Below are 23764 nucleotides of genomic sequence, written 5' to 3' on the forward strand. Positions count from 1 at the left end.
AATAGACTGGCTTTTTTCCATAACGTTTTATCGATGTCTTAAATTATTTAGTTTGTATTTCGTGTATTTTCTAATGTTTTAATATCGCTTTTTAATGTTTTCTAATTCCGATTTCGAACGATTAAAGTTTATTGTTATTGTTGTTGTTGTTGTTGAAAATAATCCCCATTATTGAGTCCAGCTGTTTCGCTGTCATATAAAGGCTGCACTCGCCGACCTACCAACGATCGCGAGATTTAGGCCACTGCGAGAAGAACGGGTCCAGGCAAGGCATAGCAATATTCATATTTAGCAGCAGCAGGAGCAGCCGCAACAATAATAACAAGCAGCTTTGGAGCTGTTTGTCCCGTTATGTAGGCAGGAGGAGAGATGAAACGCATGGTGCCAGCTTCAGCCAAAGACACGGATGGAGACACGGGACTGTGATCTGCAGGTACACGAGACGCCGCGCGCTGTGCTCAGAAAACACTGATAGCTAGGTTTATTAATAGCTAGCTAGCTGGCTAACGGTTAGCTTAGCTCGCGGAATGTTTGGCTACAACTGCTGTGGGATGATTCAGTGTGTGGTCATCCCCTCTCTGACCACTTAAACCAGTAACAGCTGACTGAACACAGGTGCGACTGAGGGGCAGGTGCGTGGGCACGTCGAATCTGTGGGGCTAACGTTAGTCAGCTAACGTTGCACGTCTTTAAAGAAGCTGAATGAGCACACTGCTAGTTCATGTTAGCATGCTAACGAGCCACCTAACGCTGCTGTGAGACGCTCTGTTATCAATAATCTGTAATCAACAATCAGGTGCTGGGGGAAGTGTTCGTGTCTTTTGTCATTAAGGTGAAAGGTAACAGCGGTCAAAATAAAATGATACTGAAAAATAACGGTTTTAATGGTGTTTTTAGGAATAAAATGATCAATAAATCAATTTTCGAGAACCCTGTGAGCAAACAATCTTTAATATACAAAAACTGGAACGTTTGGTCTTTGGACAGGAGTGTGCAAGTCTTAAATCATCTTATGTCTTTATGTATTGTAGGAAAATAGGAAATGAATGTATGATGCATTAAAACATGTGCCAAGCATACATGGAAATGTAGTTAATAAGCCAAAAATGGGAGTGTAAAATTCTAGTGAGATTGAAAGTGAGTGTTTGGTGTGAGCGTCTTTATTCTTCAGCGTAGCCAGAACTCCCTGAGGAAGCTTTCGGCAGTTTCTGTGAGGATCTTCAGGAATCGTTCTTCAGGCTTCTTGAAGGATATTCAAAGCTCTTTTGGATGGTTCTGCCTCTTTGTTCTGTTCTGTGTCAGGATGATCCCAGACTGCTTCAGTAATGTTGATCCATGACTGATAATGCTCTACTATTGCTCTATTCAGGCAGTGTTTGGCATCTTTGTCAGGCTGAAAATCATTTTTCCCAATGGTTTTGCACGGTTGATCAAACTCTGATGGTGCTTTTAAAGACAGTGTTTTATATGTAATGTGGCATAGCTCAGCCTTAACTCCCCGCTTTCCCTTAAGAACTGATTCTGGACAGCCAGCCCTCTACTGAGACTGTTTTTGATGAGGCTGCAGTGAACGTTAGACGGTCAGCTGAAGGTCCAGATGCAAAAACGCCATCTTGTCTTTCAAATCGTGATATCTTCTGTACTTTAGATTCAGCCAATGAAATAAGAACAAATGTATTTTTGTGACAGGCAGCTGGTGGCAAAGAGCCTAAAGATCAAACTTTTTTTTCTGTTATGTGTGGGCACAACACTGGTTCATCCCTTGAGTCAGGAGCCTTTTTATCTTTGAGTGATTCATAGGTCAAAGTTCAGAGTCTTAACAAAATCTCAGGTACAAGGACTGGACAGGAAATGAGTGAAAAAGCAGCCAATGTCCAAATAAAAACTTTGAAAGACCTTCAGAAATCTGGAGGTTCCCAGTAAGCAAAATTTAAAGAAATGAGTGGCTTAAAACTTTATACCTGTACCTGTTGACACTGAATGCTTAAATGCCCTCACTAATAAACTTCAGAAACTGAAGTCAAGATTTTTAGTTCAAAATATGACCCGTGCTTACGATGAGATGAGGCATCTCAGTTATCCAAAAGACTTCCTGTTACAGCAGCCAAAACATTAAACACAGCCTATAATAAAATCACTTCAAATAGAGGTTAAATAAAACATGTAACATGAAATGAAAAGGAGTTCAATGAAATAGAAAAGGTTCACATATAACTGAGCTCCTTTAATTTACACTATCATATTTAAGAGTGAAAATCTAAACTAAGAACCAAACTCGAAACCCCTGAAATTCTTTGAGCAATATGAAGGAGCCACAACACTGATTCAACGATAACTCAAAGTTTTAAATGACGAGTCTGAAGAAGAAAAATTAAAAACTCGATGTTAGAAGGTAGACATGATCTCGAGAGGCGTCCAGTCCAACATGAAGCCACGATGAGTGAAATAACCGCTGGCAACATGGGCGGGTCCTGAGTTGATCCTGCCTCAGCTTCCACTTGATTACCAATGAGAGTGCAGAATAGCATTGATTGGCATGACGCTGTGGTAAATCTGGCAGCTGAATCCTGCGACGTTTGTTAGCAAAAACGAAGCATGACTGAATCACTTCCTGTCTCAACGTTGCCCTAATGTTAAATTTGCATCTGACAGTTATTTTAAAAAATTAACTAAGAAAGAAATTGCTCTTTCAGAATCATCAGATCAGTTTTATATTTTTATTATTCTGGTGTGGATGTTGGGAAAATCAGAGCAGGTATTACAAAAAGTGAAAGCTGAGCTCATGATTCAGCGAAGCCTCAAACAGATTGTCGTGTGTCGTTTCTACGTGTTCTGATCCCAACGACGCCTCTGTTCACCTGATCAGCGCTTCATGTGTGGGTCTGTTTCCTATTAAAAAATACTTGAATCACAAAAAGATTTCTGGACATTAAAGGCCGTCGTCGATCTGTGGCATGTTCGTTATGTTTTAACAGTTAAAGTGTGCAGACACTGTTTCTGCTCGTGTCACTAACGGGTTTTTTTTCCTTCTCTAGGATGTGGCGGCGCTCCTCTGTCATACAGACAGACATTGAAGAAGAGGCGGACCTTGTGAATCGTCTAACCTCCTCAGACTGCACGTTTCCTGTGTGGGAGCCTTTCTTTGCTTTGGTTTTTTTTTTTTTGGCTGAAGTCTTTAGTCTCATAAATAATGTAGCAGAAGTTTGACCGCCTTTAAACGCCGTCGTTATTGTGGGTTTCCTTTTTTTTTTTTTTTTTTTTTTTTTTTTTCTTCCTTCTCCCTCGATGGGGCAGAGCTTCACCCTCGTTTGTAAATTGGTACACTGATGTGGTGCAGGTGCCCCCCCCACACTGAAGTAATCTGACTGATCATTGAGCCCCTCGGCACCTCACGCCTTTCAGGAGGATGAACGGCTCCCTTTTAACCCCACCGAGCCCACGGGCGGCAAACTCCTCCCCTTTACCTCCATCTCCCTCCCCCTCTCCTTCCCCACCCTCTCCTTCCTTGCTGCCCTTGTCCTCGCGCCCTCCCCCTCTCCCTCCGCTGATGAGCCCGCCATCCCAGGCCCATCCGTCCTCGCTGTCAGACACGCCCACGCCATCGCCCTCCCCTTGCTTGAGCTGGACCGAATTCTGTGAGCTCCACGCCCGCGTCGCAGCCGGCGACTTTGCACGTCACTTCCGGGCGTTTCTCTTAGAAAACCCGCACTACTCTGCAGACTCTGCCGCTGCCTTCTGCCGCCGCTTCACCGACCGCTTCGTTCGCCATTTCCAGAGCGAGCTGGAGGGGGCTCTCCCGCCAAGCTGTTCCTCTGCACGGGATGAAATGGTGAGCTGGGCTCCCCAGTCAGACGCTACGTCTCTGGAAGAGGAGGCGGTCTCGCCGCTGTCCACGACTGGAGGAGCGGTCCCCCTGTGTCCTCCAACTAACACGACGCGGGGCTCGAAGCCAGCGCCGGCACGTCTTGTGTTGGAGAACCGTGGCGGGGACAGGTTTCAGGATTCTTATGCCCACAGCCAAGTCCTGCCTCCATCATCTTCGTCATCGTGCTGCTCTTCAGTAGGAGGGAACAACGGAAGGCGTGAGGAGAGTCGGAGCGTGATGGCTCCGGGGAACGGCGACGCGCCTGTGGAGGAAGAGGAGGACAGCTGGCTCGGGGTGGCGTCCGTCGGCGAAGAGCTAGAAGAACGGGAAGCGGACTCGTCAGAGGTGGACAACGCAGACTCCTCCCACACTCCTCAGAATCCACCCTCCTCAGTCACTCCTCCGCCTGGCTCAAAGGCGAGCGGCACGCCTGGTTCCTCCAAAAACAAGCTGAAGAAGCGTTTTTCGCTGCGGAACGTGGGGCGCAGCGTGCGGGGCAGCGTGCGAGGCATCCTGCACTGGCGCAGCTCCTCCAGCGATGCCACGCAGGCGCAGCTGCCTTCCAGCTACAGTTACACCATGGGCGTGCAGGACACCTCTAAGAGGACCTCTGGCACGCAGCCTCCTACACCCACCTCCTCCATGCCTGTTTCTCTGTCCATGCCCCTCTCGCTTCCTCATTCCTCCTCCTCCTCACTGCCCCCTTCGTCGTCGAGCAGCGCCACCTCCCTGTCGTTATCAGAAGCTGCTCGGGATCGGCGGCGGAGCAACGGCGAAGGAGGCGAGAAGGAGAAGTGGAGCCATCGCCTGGAGAAGCTCAGATTGTCACGATCCCCTCCTCCCATCCTCACCTCGACCACCTCCGGCTCGCACTCTGCAACGCTGCCTCCGAGCAGCGCCGCTGCCATGGGTCCTCCAAGGAAGGTGGGCCGGCTGGTACGGGAGGGCGGGGTGAGCATCAGCTCATCCAGCGATGAGTGGAGCGGCAGCCACGCCTTTTCCGGCTTCTCCTTCGGTCTGCTGCATCACAGTACGGACAACAATCCTGCCTCAGCGCAGTCTCCTGGAGCACAGCCGCCACCAGTGCAGTCTCTCGCCAGCGGGGGGAACGTGCCCTGGAGGGGAGGACGCTGGCACAAATGTCGCCTGGTCCTCCGAGAACGGGACAGAGAAGGTGGCGAGCGTGGAGAGGAGTACTACCTGGAGTTCTTCATCCCACCCAAAGTGAGTTCTGAGTAAACCTTTTAACTTGTGTCAGTGTTGGTGCTCAAATCGGGTCAAAGAGAAACGACTCGAATTTCCTGATGATTGAATCAATGAACATCTGCAGCAGCAGAATCATTAAAAAAACGATATTGCAGAAAAGTAGCCTAAAAATCACACAAGCTCAAACATCAGTATGAAAAGTGGTGTAAATGTCTAAATACTGTTATTTGGGATCTTCTGAAGCTTTGAGGGTCACAGGAGCCTTTAAAAAGTCCACAAAGGTGACAAAGCTTCACTTCCTACTATCAACCAAGTAAATGTATTGAGCCGTCAGTCAATTAGTTCATTAGTCAGGCATATAAAGGTGGTTGTGTTCGAGCTGTCAGCAGAATAACTTATAGCTCAGCCGGTCCTGGTTGTTACTGGTCAGGAGTGATAGGACTGCCAGTGTCACCATCACCCACACTTCTCCAGCTGCCTGAACACACGACCTTTGACCTGCTGCCAAATTGTGTGTCTGTATAACTAAACGGCAAACCTTTTGTCTTCAGTCATCGAAGCCTCGGCTGACTGTCCCCTGCTGCTCCATTGTGGATGTGAGGAGCACCACGGCGCTCGAGGTCCCCGACAAGGAGAACACCTTCCTGCTGCAGGTAGTCGCACCGTCAACCATCGTATTTGATTCTTATGTCTAAACAACCAATCACGTGCCGGCCGCTCAGTGCAATTAGATGCATGTATGCAATGTGCAGAATGTAGTCTCTGAAAGCTAAAGGTGGCTGAACCCAGTACAAGGTGTACCACATGAACACAGGCCACTTCATTGTTTTAGCCGCAGGAACTAAACCAGCAGGAAGAATGTGACAATCCAGAGAAGTGCAAGTGAAAGCAGGTCAGAAGAAGAATCTGGATCCTGTGCAGGGTTTTTATTTTTGTGGAACATAAATGTGATGAAGCTGAGCATCGATGGACTCAAAGCACCATCAGTGCACAGTGGGGGGCTTTCCACTGTGCAACTAATCTGTTGGGAATGAGGGGGAGGGGCCTAAACTGATATTAGGAATTGAAACGCTTCCTGTTCTCACAGAAAATGTCTAAGCGGTGGCGTTTTCATACATGAAGGTTTCACTGAAACACGACGCGCGTTCTCCTCTTTCTGCTCCTCTCAGCTGGACGGGGCGACGCAGTACGTGATCGAGACGCGAGACGCCGTTCAGATGAGGGCGTGGCTCAGTGACATCAGGAACGGCATCTGTCTCAGGTGAGCAAACCCAAAGCAGCAGTGGTATACTGCCTGACCAGCTCCATATGTGGGTGTGGGAGTGGCTATAACCACCTTCTCCCTCCCACAGTGAACAGGAAGATGCCGAGGGTGTGTGCGGGGGGCCGTTGGACATCAGCGGGACGCCTGAGATCGGTGACCGCCTTTCACAAGGTGAATCCTAGAACCCTAGACCCCCCCCCCCCCCGATGTGGGCGGAGCTTCTGTTCATGTACGTCTAACACACACATTACATAAAAGCGTTTGACCATCTCCGCTCGTTTCTTCACATCAGTGTGTTATGGTGGGATCGGAGGCTCCTCTCCTCTAACGGATCCTCTCCCGCCCGAGCTGCCACCTCGAGCACCTCTCGACGAACCAGATGGCCGGATTCACGGAGGGGGCGGGGCTAGTCTCGGCACACCGTTTGCTGAGACACCAGACGCCACAGGTGAGCCTGACTCAGAGATTTGTTTTATTTTATTTTTTCAAAAATATTTCTGTGACGCCTGAAGAATTCTGATGCATCTGAACATGTATGATCCACTATCTAACCTGCGTACCAGCTTTAGCCTCTGCTGTTTCAGGTGGCGTGCTGTAGTGTATAATGTGGTCACGTGTACAACATGTAATGATGTCATACATGCATACATCAGAATATCTGCACAAACAGTTGAATCAGCTTTGCTAAGAGAGATTTGTTGGGTGATGGCGGTATATCGATGCTGTGATGTCACAGCGTGATGACCTTACTAGCTTTAAAGGTTTACACGAACCCTTCCTCCGCCCAGGGTCTTTCCTCTTCTCTGACGTGACGCCCGTTGAGGCGGTGGAGCACCCGCTCAGCGAGTGTCAGTGGTTCCACGGCACGCTGTCCCGCCTTAAAGCCGCTCAGCTAGTGCTGGCTGGAGGCCCGGCGAGCCACGGCGTCTTTCTGGTCCGTCAAAGCGAGACGCGGCGCGGAGAATACGTCCTCACCTTCAACTTCCAGGGCAAAGCCAAGGTGAGACGAGCATCCTGGCAGATATTAGTCTGGATCACAAAGAGGATCTCTTTTCCGTCCTGTTTGACGAACTGGTTCAAGTTCGGGTGACGTGATGATGCGTACGCTTTAAACGTGTCGTTGCCTTCTTCCCCGCAGCACCTCCGCCTCTCGCTGAATGAGGACGGTCAGTGTCGAGTGCAGCACCTGTGGTTCCAGTCCATCTTCGACATGCTCGAGCACTTCCGCGTGCACCCGATCCCCCTGGAGTCCGGCGGCGCCTCTGACGTCACGCTCATCAGCTTCGTGGGAGCTACCGCCATTCGGCAGCCAGGTACGAGTGAGAACACCAGGTGTTCCCAGCGACTAATGACAAATCAGATGAGACTTAAAGAAATGAGTTTGAATCTTTGATCTAATAACTGTTATGACATCACTGATACTGGTCTCACCATTTTCAGAAATTAAATCGTTGTTTGTTGGAATACAGGTGTTCTTGGAATTTCCATTTAAAATTAAACTAGATGAAAAGTAAATTTAAAAGAGCTCTGAGGAGGAGGCAAGGGGTTGCAAAGCAGCTTGCAGATGTGCAGCTGCTGGAAAAGTAGACGCTGTGTCTCCTGTGGTCAGCGGTGCCGTCGCGTAGCAGCAGTGTTCAGTTGCATTGAGTTGAAACTGCTCAGTCAGGTGTGCAGACACCTGCAGAGCCCGGCGGTCACCTGTAAGGTGTAACCCAGCTGGAAGCAAACCTGTTTAACTGTTCGTCTGTGGATTTTACACAAACCCCGCATGACCTGCCATCTGCCCGTGTCACGTTAGTAATGCCACCAACACGTCATGTGTTCCCTCCTTCCTGCAGACTACTTCCTGTTCTGTTCATGTGTAATTATCATTTATCTTCATCTCTGCTGGGATATTTATTATACCAGTGTTGATGTCCTGCCAGTAAAGTCTCCAGATTAAATATTTTAAAAGTTGCTGTTTAATTTAAATGAAAATGCTAAATTTAAAACATCCTGATGGCTGTGACCTCAGCCTGGCAGCATGAACTCTCACCTGCTGAAAATAAGATCCTGGAGTTTTATTCTCAGCTAAAAATGCTTTAACGACAGCACGAGTGTGACGGGGAAACACAAACCGATCCAGAATCAGAGCCTGAAAACGTTGTGTGGGTGGTTTGATCAAACGGGAGTGCCGTCACACCTGTGAGGAGAAACTCCGCCCACCTCCACCCCTGCTCCATCTGTCCTGTGTTACTGCACCCATCGCTGTTCTGACCTCTCTGTTGTTGTCTTGTATCCGTTGGCTCACCCCTTGCAGGCCGGGACAGGGCAGGCAGTCGGCCTACAGCCTGTGATGTCATCACCACGCGCCATCCTGACTCTCCATCAACCCCCATCTCTGACTGTGTGTAAGTGAGACCGGACTCGGCTGAGAGAGCGAGGAAGTGAATGAACGAATGATGTGTTTGGGTTTTAGTTTGGCTCTGGTCATGTGACACTCCACAGCCAATCAGGAGAGTTTATTTAATTTCCTGTTTACTTTAAAGGTGGCCCGAATAAATGGCAGCTATACTGGGGGAGGGGAGGGGGGGATTTTTAGGATAACTGCCCAAAACTTAGATTTTTCCCACAAGATATTCAGTTTAGAAGAAAACAGGTAAGTTTAAGAGCGAACAACAACATTTATAAACCGCGGCCTGACTGAGTGGATGAGCAGTCATGTGACCTGTTAGCAGGAGTAATGATGTTAGCGTGGCTGAAGCCAGATAAGGTTATCCTGGTTATGTTAAACTTTAGTTTCAGACCCAGATGAAGTTGAGATTCAAACCTTTGATCGAGTGTGTGTGTGTGTGTGTGTGTGTGTGTGTGTGTACGGGTTCGTACTATCCTGGTGGGGACCAAAATCTGACTTTTACTATCCTGGTGGGGACTTTCTGCACCGTGGGGACCAAAATCCAGGTCCCCTCGGGGTTGAAAGCAATTTTCACACTCAAAATGCAGTTTTACTGTCAGGGTTACAATTAGGTTATGGTTAGGTTTAGGGTAAGGGTTAGGGTTAGGCATTCATTTTTAATGGTTAGGGTTAGGGTAAGGGGCTAGGGAAAGCATTATGTCAATGGGATGTCCCCACGAGGATAGCAAACCAGACGTGTGTGTGTGTGTGTGTGTGTGTTACCTTGAATTGGACTGCCTCCATGACTCCCATGGACTTGACGACCACTGACTCCTCCCACCTAACCAGCCACTCACTGTCGTCTCTCTTTGTCTCCCACCTCTCATCTTCCTCTCCTCCGACTGTTTCACTTTCGGCCTTATTTCCTCCTCTTCCTCCCCCCTCCTCCTCATCCTCCTCCTCTTCTGCCTTTATTTACACTCTTCTCCCTCTCTTACCCCCTTCCCCTTTTCTTCCTTTTCTCCTCCTCTCCTCTGTCCTTGCAGACTTGACCAGCAGACCCCGTAGCCCTCCTCAGCCTCCTCCCCTGCCGCCGGGCCGCCCCCCGCCCCCGACTCCGCCCCAGGAGAGAGGAAATGAAATGGAGGTTGGAGGAGCAGGAGCAGCAGCAGCGGCGTCGGCAGTGACAGTCACAATCACAGGAGGAGGAGGAAGCGGAGGAAGTGGAGGTGGTAGCGGAGGTGGCGTGGAGGACTGGGAGGAGAGGGACAGGGACACGCCTCTCCGCCAACTAGAAGCTGCAGACGGAGAAGAGAGGGAGGGAGCGAGGGTGCCCCGAGCCATCGATAACCAGTACTCCTTCTTCTGATGGAGGAGGAGGCGTATGTGTGTTTGAGTGTGCGTGACAGTGGGATTGGATGAGGCGGCGTACATCATAGCCATTCATAACCAGTATTTTATTTTGTTAGCGAGGAGGAGGGGGAGGAGTAAAAGTACTAACACTATGTGAGAGAGAGACGGAGAGGCGGGTGAGCGCAGCTTTACAACACTAACGAGAGCGGTACATTTCTTCATAGCCAGATAAGCTTTGTTTTATTTTGCCGGTACGCCTCGCAGCAGGCTCAGGCTCGAGCCCTGTGACGCCAGCAGACCCGACGATACCTCACAGCGGTCCTGTCAGGACGGCACACGCTAGCCAGAGGCCAAACATACTACAGACATTTCTACTTTGGCAGCCAGACCCGAAATATCGCGGCGCCGCAGCAAACCAAAAGCGACGGAAATGTTGGAAAGAAACTTGGAGTTGAATAAAAAAGTTTCTGAAGCCGAGCTCGGCCAGGTAGCACTAAGAAACCAGTTTATAAACCCCCACACTAACATTTAAACTCCGCCCACACAACATGTGACTGCTTGTATTAATACTACAGATGATGTTAACACTAAAGCCACTATTTACGTTCACTGCTTCACTTTCATAGGTCTTAGTTTAAATGGTGGAATCACGTTTATCCTAACGTTCGTCCCAAATACAGTCTGTTTTTAGCGTCGTCAGGTCGCCGAGGTGCACGTTGTCGTTTCACTGTGGCGCTCTCACTGAGCTGACGGTACGTTCTGTTCAGCTGCTGCTATTATTTATTCTAGAAACGCCTTTAAAACAACACGATGGTGACGTCTGCACCGGGATGTTTGTTGGTCGGTGATAATCGGATCCAAGGAAAAACACAATGACTGAATGTGAGGCGCCGCAGGCTGACGCCTTCATGAGAGATTTACTTTCATTAGTTCTTGAAGTGTATGAGCATATTTTGGGGTTTATTTTATTTTCACTTTTGGACTTTGACACAAATTGGTGCGTTAACTTTTGTTTATTATATTAAACTTCATTATTGCCAGTGTGAGACTGTAACGATACTCGCTGCTGTTGGACTGAGTCCACCAATCATCACCTTCATCACGGGGGGCGGGGGCAATGTTCGGTGAGCTGCTCGTCACTTCAGTTTGGCTTCAACCTTTAAAATATCACGTCTAAGTTTAGTTTGGCCTGTGGTGTCGGCATCATTCTTAATGGACTCGTGAGCATTAAAATGGTTTTCTTTTAATTTAGCTTAAAGTCAGACTTTCTTGACTCGTACATCTTTAAGACCGAGGAACGGGTTTTTGTTTTAAACAGTGACATTTTTAAGTGGAGTCTGAGTTCGTCAGCATTAAAACATCAGATGTCATCAGTGGCGTTTGGTTTGGCTCCTCGGCATTAAAGTGTCATGAAGATTTTTGTTTTTCAAATTTAAATGCAGTTTTTGAGAATTTTAATAAAATTTTAATAGAACCATAAATTGGCACGTTTACAAAATGATTTAATTACATTTTATTTATATAGCACCAAATCACAACAGTCGCCTCACCGCACTTTGTATTGTGATGCATTCATGAGGTGACAAATAAAAATCGTAACGTTTTCCCTGCAGCGTCCGTCACGACTGTTTTAAATGTGTCCCATGTCTGTAAGCTACGGGCCTGTGTAGCCAGCGCACTGACAGCTATGGAAACTCTCATTTTAACTTTAATTATTATTTTTTTTTACTTAAATCACAGCAGGATTCCTTTAGAGCAGAGGGCTCAAACTCCTCGTCCACCGTGGGCCACGTGGAGCCCACTGTGACTTTAAGTGGGCGGGGTCAGTGAGACTCTCCTTTCAGTGTAAGAAAGTGTAACCATGTTTAAAAATCCCTGACATGTTAATGTAAGGAAAAAGCGCACATTCAGCAGCATGTCTGTTTTTCTACATGTTACACTGATGTTGTAGTAATGAGAGAAATTGGCGTGCACGTGTCGACGCTGATGTCGTCATTTCTGTAGCAGTTACTGAAGAAACGGAGCTGTTCTCATTTCAGTTTCACGTAGTTTGGTGCGATGTGATTGGCCGCGGTCATTATCAGCAGGAAAAGCTGTAAAACTAAAATCTACACCCTCCTCCACCTTCTCCAAAAGCATCCAGTGGGCCAGATATGACTCTCTGCTGGGCCAGTCCTGGCCCCTGGGCCTTATGTTTGACACCCCTGATTTAGCGTGGTATTTGGGGGTTTTTTGGGGTTTTTTTTCTCCCTAGTGACCATTCAGGCCTCCTCCTAGCATGTTTTAACTTTCGTAAATAACGACGTGCAGTGACATCATGTGCACCCCCCCCCCCCCCCCCCCCCCCCCAATCGTGCTGCGCGATCAGTCGTACCTTTGAGACGTACGTCCTGAGCAGTAAAGTTTATTTTTCTTTTAAATAGTTTGGTTTGGCGCCGCCTGAGAGGAGGCAGCGGGTCGGGTCTGGATCAGGCAGGAAACATTTACCTCAGTCACTCAGCAGCATCACTCGGTGTAAATGTCTCTCTCTTTTTCTCTCTGACGCTCAAAAAGAATCTGATCTCAGAGCTGATGGGTTCAGCACCAGTAAGATGGAAATAATAATACTGATGAGGGTCAGAGTAATAGTATTACATTTGTCTTTGTTTCGTACGCTCCATGTTACACTTGTTCCGACTCATCTTGTGATTCAGTTCAGATGTTTGTGCCTTTTTACGTTTGGGGATAAAAAGAAGGAATGATGACGATCTAGGACTCGTTGTGCAGGTGGCGGGCTCCCTCACCCTTTTCAATCTGTCCCCCCCTCCTCCTCTGCCTCGTCCTGCATCATTAAAATTATAGCAGCAAATGTCGATGAAATACTTTTTCTCCTTGTGCCTTTCTGTGTCGTCTCATCACCTCTGCCTGCATCTGTCGCTCAGTTCATTTACTCATGTCATAGCCCACCCAGTCTCGCTCTGCTTTCCTTTGCTCATGTACTCGTCTGATCATCATCATCACCATCATCATCATCATCATGTTCTGTGTCCTTTTCTCAGTTTCAGAACTCTTTGTGCCTTTCTCTGTCTCTTTCTCTCTTTGCTGGGACCGTGTGTTGAAGCCGGACGGCAGCGTCTGTCTGGCCTGTGTGGTTAGTTTCAGGTACTACATTGAATTTAATGATAATGATATAATATAAATATAGTGAAACGTACTGCTCTGTGTCTGGTCCTTTTTTTTTTTTTTTTTTTTTTTTTTTTTTTTTTTTTTAAAAAAACCTTTCCTGGGGTGTTATTGTGGTTTTATTAGACGTTGATCAAATATTGGAGTCGGGTTCATCCACCTTTAAAAAGCTGACAAAAATAATTGGTCTGAAATTTTCTTAAGTTGCTCCACAGCAGATTTAAGACCAGATGATCAAAATCCCAGCAGTATATTTAATCATGTAAATCAGTGTTTTACTGATTTAATCTCACTTGTTTTACGTTATTTCTTTATTACATTTAATTTTAGAATGTAGTTGCAGTGGCTGACACCAGGGGGAGCTACACTTATTTTGCACTGTTTTGGCTAAAAACCATTAAAAAAATGTGGATGTACTGGTTTTAGCATCACACAGGCTAAGATACCTGCTAATTAACACTTTCATGCATGCATTATGACAATCTGGATTGGTTTTAAGTATTTTTATTCATATTTAGGCATAAAAGATTTCTAAACTTCATTTTTCATTTCTTTTTTTTTTTTTTTTTTTTTTTTTTTTTTTTAAAAAACATGTACTTTTCAAAGACTTTTACATGTCCACTTAGGTGGACAACATCACCTTTGGAGTGGGTGGCAGGTATGGAGTGACATCAGTGTCCAATGTAGTGGTTTATGTGCAAGTATACCATCAACACTGACACACATACAAGCAAACAGCCTTTGAATAGCTGTCCACTGTAGTGACCACTGTGTGAAACGGTTAAATAACATCCAATCAAATCCAGCAGTTTCACAGAACTGGAGCTCACACCTGTTGGACAGTCTGTTAGTACAGTGACCTCACAGCAGCCATATTATTGGTCAGAGGGCTCCAACAACACAAACATGGTCCAGAGGTCCAGTTCAGGTGAAGCTACAGCTGCCTTTCACCTCTCGGTTTGCCTCTGGTGGATGTTGCAGGAACTGCAGATTTCTGAGCTTTTTCAGCTCAAAAGAAGAGCTGCTTTGTCTTCAAGATGGACATGGGTGTATTTGGACAGTCGTGATCTCACAATTATAAAATGTTAGGAACAATCTGGAGTCCATGATGATGCAGCGGTGTGATGCGAACAACCTGAGGTGGTACTGGATAATATTACAGCTCATTTTTAGACATGGGCGCATATTTAAAATGCAAAGTGCTTCAATAAATCTGAACTTTACTGAAATGTGCATGCATTACTTTAAAGTCAGTAAATTATTGGTTTGCTAATTGATTCTGGATGAAATCCAGTGAAGGATGACTGAAGCGGCTCTCAGGTTTGTACTTTTTTGCTTGGTTTTTTTTTTTTTTTTTTTTTTTTTTCATTTTTACTGTCGCGAAGTTAAAAACTAAACAAAAACAAAACGCACGCGAGCGTCGATGTAACATTACTTAAACAGGGTAACGTATGATTGACAGGAACTCTAATCAATGAGGAAACTAATCCAAAACGACGGCGACAAAAACGAACCAATCGATTGCCTAATGTAGATAAGTGGGCGGGGTTTGCGTTTAGTGCGCTCGTTTTAATTACCGGGGTGGGCCTGATGAGTGGACGTAGCGTGGAAGTTGCCGCATCAGGGCAGCTGAGTGCTTACGTCACAGGGATGGTGCATTTACACGCAGTCCAAGCTGCTCCGCTCATGAACGCGTTCGTTTGAATTTGAACTGGAATCCGTGGATCGGGCCGCCCGCCACAGTGGGGCCGCATCACGTGGGCGGCGGGACCCGGGTGCGGTAAATCGAGCGCACCTGGCGCTGTTTTGTTGTTGTTTTCCAGGTGCGCCGTGTTCGGCCTGTCAAACCGCGTGACTTCGTACCGGGACGGCAACACCGGAGTAACGGGGATGCACGTGACTAAAAAGTATTATTTACACGCTAAGCCTCGTGCACGTGTCACTCTGGCCATTTGTGGCGGTTCGTTTGTTTAAAAGTCGCCGTGTCCCTGAGCTAGCGCCGTTAGCCTGCTGCGCTAGCTTACTTTACGATTCTGCGGTAAAACTGCGCCACCTTTGCGGGACGGCGCCGTGTGTGCGGGCAGGGCCAGATCATTGCATGCTAGGCTTCAGCTGGTTTGGCGGCTTTCTGCAGAGGTGGCCTCTTTGATGTCATTGTTCGCACAGAGGACGTTTTACCTGTAATTTGTCTACCTGACGCTTTCCCCTCCTTTTTCAGGAGCAGGAGCACCATGAAGCCACCTCCACTGACGCAGTCTCCTCCTGTGCGCAGCTCTGTAAGTACAGGTGACTGCTGGTCTCAGACAGGTGTGTCTGGTCAGCTGACACGCTCCTGCTGTTTGGAAACACAGCCTGAATAAAAGACTTTATTATGAAACTCCATCAAAATAAGTCATCACAGGCTCAGATGTGGAAGCTTGTTTCTGCCACTGAAACGTCTTTTTTCCATCCATTTTCTTCCATTTATCCAATTCAGGATTGGGTGTGAGCTGCAGGTTATCCCTGCTCTCATGGGCCGGGAGGTGGGGTACACCTGGACAGGTAGCCAGTCTGTCAGGGCTCGTTAACCTTAAATCTCTGGACTGTGGAGAACTCAGACTGGGACAGATTGGGTTAGCGGCTCAACCTTTAAAGTTTTCTTCTCTCAAACAATAAAACAACTAAAATATTGACTTGTGGATGTTTGAAACGTGTTTTCATTGGTGGACTCGAGCTGTCGGCTGAGACTTCAGTGCTGAGGCGGCTCTGCGCTGTATTTAATGAAAGGTTAAATGTTTGAGGGCTCGTTTATTTCAGGGCAGTTTCCTGAAGCTGAGATTTATTTCTGTGCTCCTCACGATGGTCCACGTGTACTCGTGTTTTCCCACCTGTCCCCTCACAATCAGCTGACTTTACCTGCACCTTAAGTATGACCTGCTCTCACGCCTCACCTGTATCTGCAGGTATTTGAAGGCGTCTACAACAACGCGCGTATGCTTCACTTCCTCACAGCGGTGGTGGTGAGTCCGTTTCTGCCTTTTTGTTTCTGGTTGGTGTTTTTTGGCTGAATGCTGCAGATGCACTGAAGCCGTCCTCTCTGCTGCTTCCAGGGCTCCACCTGCGACGTGAGAGTGAAAAATGGTGCCGTGTACGAGGGAATCTTCAAGACGCTGAGCTCGCAGGTGACTTTTTTTAAAACAGCTGATATTTTGACCTTCAGTGTTTTTGCTCCCCAGGGGTTCAGACACACGGCTCTCTCCTGCTGTCTGTTTTGTCTCTTTGCTCGTGTCTGAGTCTGCTCCCATTGGAGGTTTCTTCCTGTTAAAAGGGAGTTCTTCTTCCCCACTGTCACCAAGTCCTGCCCATAGTGGGGGTTTGTCTTTACCATCACTGAGTCTTTACTTTGCAATTTGAGGCAGTTCTGATGCATCAAACTGCCGTCTGTGAGGTCACTCCTGCAGAAGCTTCACTGGTTAAATGGCTGTAATCTGTCTGCATGTGTCAGTGTGAGCTGGCTGTGGATGCTGTTCACAAAGTGAGTGACGGAGGAGGAGGAGGGAGCCAGCCCTCTGCTCCCAGGATTGAGGATGTTACTGACACCATGATCTTCAGCCCCGCTGACCTCGTCACTATGACGTGCCGGGACGTCGACTTGACCTTTGCCGTCAGAGGTAACCGGGCTCCGCCCACGTTTAGATTAGAGCTGCATTTATTTTCTTTAAAAAACAAAAATCAGGTTTGCGTGTGAGCTCCAGGTCTCAGGGGAGAGTCGGAGGGTTAATGGGGAATATTATCTGCTAGTCTAGATGAAATCTCTGCGAGTAATAAATATTCAAAACTGGATAACGTGATGATCAGCGGCGCGTTAAATGGTTTGAGCGTAGGATGCTGCAGAGATGAAGGGTGCTGAAGTGGTCGGACCGAAGCCTGATTGTTGTGTCTGCAGACTCGTTCACGGACTCGGCCATCGGCTCGTCGCGGCTGAACGGGGAGCACCGGGAGAAGGTGCTGCAGCGGTGGGACGGGGATGGAAACGGAGATGGCTTCGACCTGGACTCGGACACGGTGAGGAAGCTTTTAATTTACGAAGGGAAAGTTTTACGCTGACCCGCAGCACCCCCTCTGCTCTTACTGACCTCTACTGCTGCCCCTGGTGGACGTTAGAGGAACTGCAGCTTCTGTTTCAGGCCGTTCTCTCACAGCTGAAGCGAGCAGACGATTTCACAATAATAATTTCTTACTGAAATGTTTGAAAACCAACGACACAAATCAGATGGACTCTTACCTGTAAATCTCAAACGTACAGTTCTATTAACAAATGAAGCAGAATTATTTCCAAAGAAAGGTTTTATTATTTAGGACAAACCGATGCTTTTGGCTTGGCAGCACTGCCTTGCTGATTTTGAAGATATTTTCCTGTTGGGTTCACGTGGAGTATCTCGCTGAAATGAGACATCTCCGATTCATTCGTTTTTTTCCCTTTGTGTCAGTCAAATGGCTGGGACGCCAACGAGATGTTCAAGTTTAACGAGGAAGCCTACGGCGTGAAGTCGACCTACGACTCGAGCCTCTCCATGTACACGTAAGTAAACGAACATTTTCAAGGCTCAGGTTCACCAGCTGTCTCCGTCTGCCAGACGTGAAATATAAAAATGTTCACATATGTTGTGAAGCGCCGGCACCCCGTTGGCTGCCACAGTTTTCATGATTTTAAATGAGGGTCTCTCCTTCCTTCTGTCATGCTTTTCCCAGCATGCCTTTGGAGAGGGGGAACTCGGAGGTGTACCGGCAGCGGGAGGCTAGGGCGGCGCAGCTAGCCAGTGAGATCGAGAGCAGCCTGCAGTACCGCCGCCGCGTCTCCTTGGAGAACGATGAGGGAAGGAGCGAGGAGGACAAATACAGCTCGGTGGTCCGAGAGCGGGAGGAGAGGACGAGCCCCGGGTTCACCTCCACGAGCAGGTAACGGGAACACGGCGCACCTGGTGAGGCAGAAAATAATAAAACATTTTAAAAATGACCAAAAATTCCCAAAATACAAACTATCCTGCCTGAATTTACCTCAGAAATTCCCAAGATGTTTTCCCGACCTGAAGCTGCACTCACTTCCTGTTTCCCTCCCTCGTTTCCCAGGGAGGCGAAGTACGTCCCCCTCCCTCAGAGGGCTCGAGAGATGGGCCCGTCTGCCAGCAGCATCAGACCCGGGGCCTCCGGCCGAGCAGCACCGCCTCCCTCCAGACACCTCCCGCCCAGCTGCTCCTCCCCCAAACCATCCTCTGATAGGAGCAGCCCTATGTCTGTCAGGACCGCCTGCTCTCCCAGCCAATCACGGAGCAGCCCACCTGTCGCCAGCAGCCCGCCCCACACCAACCACGTTCTTCCACACTCGCGCTCGCACCCGCAGGCGCTAACCGACACCACGCGCTCGTCCGTAAACGGTGGTACGAAGCTTCTGTGTGTGGGTGTGAAGCAGCTCCCTCTTGTGGTCACATCATGCACTAACATCTATGTTTGATCGTCTCCTTCAGTTTCATCCAGAATGTCTCCGAAATCCCTTCAGAGATTCCAGAGCAACAGAACGCTGCGGACCCCGAACTCCCAGTCCACGCCTGCAGGTACCACACACACACACACACACACACACACACACACACACACACACACACACAAAAGAGAATAAAAGCTGAGCAGAGCTTCCTCCTTCCTTCCTCCGGGACGCTCACCTGTTTCTCCTCTTCCTCGTCTCCGTCTGTCCTTCAGCGTCTCGTGCTCTAAAACCAGACGCCCCTCCCCAGGATCCTCCGTCAGTCGACCCCGGTTCCTCCTCTCTTTCCACTGTCACCATGGCGGCGACAACCACCACCACCAAACCCACTGGCCCCACCCCCCTCTTCCCCGTGGACGGTGAGCTGATGTTTGATTTATTTGTGTCGCGTGTGCAGCGCTGCGTGCATGTTGGTGTGTTTGAAGCCGCTCACAGACCGCTGTGTGAAACCTGCGTGCTAACGTGTTCCTCTGCAGTGAGTGAAGTCCTGGGCAACGCCGCCAAAGAGCCGCCTGAAGGTCAGCCCACTCCACAGGACGGCAAGAACAGCAAAGGTACAAAAACCTCCACCCGCCTGCCTCTGCCTTCGTCAGCCCTCCTCACGCCGCCTCTCTTCCTGTTCGCAGCTCCGTCTGTGCAGCAGAGGTCTCAGCTGGAGGAGCTCCGCAAGTTTGGCAAAGAGTTCAGGGTAAAGCTCTCAGGGGTCCTGCGCTTTGGGTGTTCTTCAGTTTGCCTGATCCGGCTTCAAACTGTAAAATCCTGTTTTTTAAAAAAAATAAACAAATAAACTCGTACGCCAGTTTGAGGCTTCATGGTGGGATCTCACAGCAGGTGGTATCACGGTGGTCACATGATGTCACCTGCTGTGATGTCAGTTAAAAAAAGAAAAAGAAAGAAATGGAGCCGTCTGCAGTCGTTGGTCTCACCTCGAGGTCTTCCTCTTTGTCACTCAGCTGCAGGCGAGCTCCTCCCCTTTGGCGAGCCCCGCCTCTGTAGACACCCTTCAGGACAGCCCCACCCCCTCCACGGAGTGTTCCTCCTCCTCCTCCTTGTCGTCCCCCAGCCCACCGAGGCCTGTCGCGGCTACGGAGGTAGCTCCACCCATCTCAGCACCTGCTGCCCTGCTGCCTGCAGCTCCACCCGGCCCCCGCTCCTCAGGGACGGAGGGGCCGACTGTGACCCCGATCGGAGGGGAGCTGTGCAGCGAGCGAGCGGAGACGGCGACGCCGACTGCAGCGTGAGTGACGCGAGTAGCAAATGTAAAGATGTTGTGATGGCGCTGTAACACGTGTTCACGCGTCTCTGTGGTTCTGATGTTTTCAGGCAGGTGAAAAACTCGACGCTGAATCCAAACGCCAAGGAGTTTCTTCCCGTTAAAGGAAACGCGGTTGCGGTAAGTCCTCAGAGGTCGCGCCCGAATCGTGTGCTTCGTGGAGACTTCTCAAACATGCCGCTCATTGTGACTTGCAGAAACCCGCCTCGAACCCCGTCCTGCCTCGGCCGACCCCGCCCAGCCCCGCGGTGGTCCTCCCAGGCCCGGGACAGCCAGGAGGAGGGGCCATCTACAGCAGCCCACCTGCACACTACCTGTCCTACATCTCCCACATCCCCCTGCAGGGACACTCCATCCAGGTGTGTTTTTATTTAAATGTCCGTCTCAGGGGGCGGGGTTGGTGACGACACTGATGTGATGTAATGGCGTCCTCGTCTCCTCCTCAGGCTCCTCAGCTGTATCAGTACACCGTGTCGACCATCAGTCAGGGGAAATACCCCAGACCCAAAGGTACACGCCGCACTCACACGCCTTCATGTTTGGTGTCACTGTGAGGAAGAAACGAGCGCTTCACCGATCATCGCTTTTCTTTTTCCTGTGCCGCTTCCTCCAGTTCAGATCAGGAAACTGAAAAACACAGAAACACTGTGTGTGTCTGTTAGTCCTGCAGTTTGATTACTGGACGTTAAAATGTCCAAATTTATTGAGGAGGTGATCCAGGTGTAAGTTAGCTCTGCAGTGAACTCGTGGGTTCTTCTGCTCCAGGGTTGGTTGGGGGTCCACGTCCGGAGCACCACGGCTCCCCGGCCTCCTCCATGATCTCGGCCTCGGCAGCAGGGCCCCAGCTGGTGGCTTCTCCTTACCCCCAGTCCTACCTGCAGTACAGTCAGGTGATCCAGGCCTTGCCCCCACACTTCCACGGACAGGTAACTGCAGCGTGCTCTTCACCTGTCACTTAACCAGGTTTCTGTGAGATGTGTTATCGTGCAGTCATTACAAAACCAGCACGCGACCTCAGTAACGGGCCGCTCGCTTACTGTTGATGTCTCCGTGGCGGTTACGGAAACATTTACAGGAAGATGAGTTCACGTTTCGTCTTTTGTGCTTTTTAAAACGTCGTGCTGACTTTGTCCTCTCTCTTTAATCATAGCCGATTTACTCGATGCTGCAGGGAGCGAGGATGCTGACCTCCGGGGCCGCTCAGCCGATCGGGCCTCCGGGCCCCCAGTTCCCCGGGCAGGCTGACGGCCCGCCGGGCCCCCAACAGGCCATGTACGGTAAGAAAGGAGCCGCATGTTAAAATTTGAGCTTCAGATTTTCTTGTAAACAAACACAAATTTATCTCCTTTTGTTTCACGATGAACATGCAGCTCAGAGTTGGTTGGAACCTAAAACCTCAGCTGAATAACCCACACGAGTAAATATTTATTGTAAAGAAGTAGATTCAGTTATCAGTCTGAGCGTGTCTTCAGCTAAAACAGGACGTTTAGAGACTCTGAGAATCTTTACAGGCACAAAATCTCAAATTGTTTTCAGAACAACAGAAGATTCGACGTCTTTGTGGTTCAGACAGGTTTGAGAGCTCTGGCTGTTTGACCTGATGTGATGAAGCTGACATCAACACATCAGGAATAATATCAGATTAGAGATGAGCTCAAATACATGCAGAAGAGTGTAGGCAGGGTGGAGTGGGTGGGGACGAGTGTCGGGGTGACAGATGGATGCCTCCTTGGTCTTGGTGGTGTCAGAGAGCAGGTTATTGTGAGAACCGTGGATCGTAGATGTGTGCTCTTTGTTCGATCCCCGTTTCCTCGGGCTGCTGTTGTAAAGAAGGTGCTTGTTATTTGTCTGCTTAGGTAAAGGTTAAAGGTCACTGCGCCATCTTGTGCTTCAAATTGTTTTTACACACAGTTCCAGCTCCGGTCTGTTCGACTTCTTAGATGATAAAGTCATTGTGGACATTTCCTCTGTGAAAACTATTTTTAAACAGTGATTTACAATAAAAAGCTTAAAATCGTTAAAGGTGTTCCTGGTTTAACCTGTGTGAGGTGGGAATGCTGATTAGAGTTCATCCTTCCTCCTCTCTCAGCTCCTCAGTCCATCCATACTCACCACTCGGGCTCCCTCCATCCTCCTCAGCCCTCCAGCACGCCCACTGGGAGTCACCCCCCACCCCAGCACACGACCCCCAGCCCAGGACATGCTCAGGTGGGTGCATTCTGACGCCAACGATGACTAATCCATCGAATCTGAAGCTTTTGTTCGAAGTCAGGAGAAAATGTGGATTGATAACGCCGATGTCCGGTTTGTTTTTCTCTGCTAAATGTTTTAAATGTATTTATTGATTCACACTCCTCAGGTGAGTCAGGGCGCCTCTCAACCTCAGTCCTTGTTTCACTCCGGAGGTCTGTCGGCTCCCACGCCCCCTAACCTGCCGCCGGGCCACGGCTCGCCGCAGGCCGCCTACGCCATGCAGGGATACGGCCTGCCCACGCCCCAGCAGCTGACCCACGGCTTCCCGTCAATCAGCCAGCTTACACAGGTGAACAGGAAGAGCTCCTGCCTGAGATAAACCGAACATGGAGGTGTTTCTGCCGCTTTAACCGTTCTTTAGATTCATGTGTGAGCAGTCTGAGAATAAGTCGGGTTCAGGAATCAGCTGTTCTCACCGTGTGTTGTTTGCAGAGGTAAACGTGAAACATGGAGTTCTGGATGGTTTATCAGCCAAAATAAAAACATTTAATCACCAAAATATTAATCAGCTGATTAATAACAGTGAGGTTTAAACTTTCATCCTTTGAGCTTCGAGGGTTGGCGCCCCCTGCTGTCAGATTGAAACCTCCCCCTTTTCTCCTGTTTGTCCTCTGCAGGCTCACGTAACGGGCGGCATGTCGGGAGCTCACCACGCTGCCGGCCATGGCCCCCCGCCTGTCATGCTGCACTACGCCCCCCCTCAGCAGGGTGGCGGCTCCAACCCCCAGCACGGCCCGCCGCCCCAGCAGGGGGCGCCGCAGCACTTCTACATCGGACCCGGTCAAGGTGAGGGGAAAAAAAACCTTCCACAGACTTAAATCTCAGCTCCTGCTGCTGTGAGTCAAACACAGGTTTGCATTAAACTCACAGCAGAAACTTTGGTGCTAAGCAAACGAAGTCGAGAGCTGAAGGTCGGGTCGTCTGCAGGGTTACTGGCCACTGAATTATTAGTAAATGAATCAAATCAATGATAATTAGCCTAATCTAAGATGTGGGAGTGCATCGGAGCCATCGAGCGGGAGACTGTTGACTCCAGTCGGCGCTCTGGCCTGAATTCCAGCGATCCGGGCTGTGAGGAGGATTTAATCCCGAGCTTTTGTGTTTCGTGTCTTCCAGCTGTCCAGGTTCAGGCTCACCCCGCCCAGCAGCTGTCCTTCCATCCGTCTGCCAACTGAAGCCGGCTGGATTCACGATAGCGGCGTCGCCTCCACCTCGTAACATTCCCCGCACGCCCTGACACGAGTCGATGTCCTCACCTGGATGTTTTTTAAAAAGCAGATCAGACGGAAACGCCTCGCGTGAGGCAAAGTTTCTTGATTTTTAATATGTACGCAGAGACCGTCTGTACACACGGACATGAAACTGGACTGAAGACATTCAAACTGGTGGAAACTTTGTGTGCCCCGTTCTTCCTCTGTCCTTTTTACAGACGAAACCAGTTCATTATTAATAAAAGCACTGAAAACGCTTCAGTTCTGTCTGCGTGAATGTTG

The 23764-nt window shown here is 49.1% G+C and overlaps 2 protein-coding genes across 8 annotated transcripts; both read left to right on the forward strand.

Moving 5' to 3' along the window:
• Positions 1-253: 253 nt before the first annotated feature.
• Positions 254-13249, forward strand: sh2b1 (SH2B adaptor protein 1). Of its 4 annotated transcripts, none has more exons than XM_063472539.1 (10): positions 254-433; positions 3036-5089; positions 5623-5727; positions 6241-6332; positions 6424-6506; positions 6628-6783; positions 7124-7335; positions 7474-7648; positions 8635-8725; positions 9756-9880. In XM_063472539.1, the coding sequence occupies exons 2-10, from the start codon at positions 3407-3409 to the stop codon at positions 9775-9777; spliced, it is 2619 nt and encodes an 872-aa protein (XP_063328609.1). In that variant the 5' UTR covers positions 254-433; positions 3036-3406; the 3' UTR covers positions 9778-9880. The 4 variants fall into 4 exon arrangements, with proteins under 4 accessions (XP_063328609.1, XP_063328610.1, XP_063328607.1 ...); XM_063472540.1 differs by having other exon boundaries at positions 5623-5724; XM_063472537.1 differs by lacking the exon at positions 8635-8725 and having other exon boundaries at positions 9756-13249.
• Positions 13250-14858: 1609 nt separating this feature from the next.
• On the forward strand, positions 14859-23743 carry atxn2l (ataxin 2-like). Of its 4 annotated transcripts, none has more exons than XM_063472543.1 (23): positions 14859-14999; positions 15443-15500; positions 16167-16223; positions 16314-16385; positions 16709-16874; positions 17150-17268; positions 17694-17785; positions 17956-18162; positions 18334-18641; positions 18729-18815; positions 18961-19104; positions 19222-19299; positions 19372-19433; positions 19699-19982; positions 20069-20138; positions 20216-20377; positions 20465-20528; positions 20784-20944; positions 21169-21295; positions 22108-22226; positions 22378-22560; positions 22889-23057; positions 23388-23743. In XM_063472543.1, exons 2-23 carry the CDS (start codon positions 15456-15458, stop codon positions 23444-23446), a joined length of 2835 nt encoding a protein of 944 aa, XP_063328613.1. In that variant the 5' UTR covers positions 14859-14999; positions 15443-15455; the 3' UTR covers positions 23447-23743. The 4 variants fall into 4 exon arrangements, with proteins under 4 accessions (XP_063328613.1, XP_063328612.1, XP_063328614.1 ...); XM_063472542.1 differs by lacking the exon at positions 14859-14999 and adding an exon at positions 15012-15131; XM_063472541.1 differs by lacking the exon at positions 14859-14999 and adding an exon at positions 15020-15360.
• Positions 23744-23764: the final 21 nt, after the last annotated feature.

This window comes from Pelmatolapia mariae, linkage group LG4 (genome assembly GCF_036321145.2).
Source record: "Pelmatolapia mariae isolate MD_Pm_ZW linkage group LG4, Pm_UMD_F_2, whole genome shotgun sequence".
Lineage (NCBI taxonomy): Eukaryota > Metazoa > Chordata > Actinopteri > Cichliformes > Cichlidae > Pelmatolapia > Pelmatolapia mariae.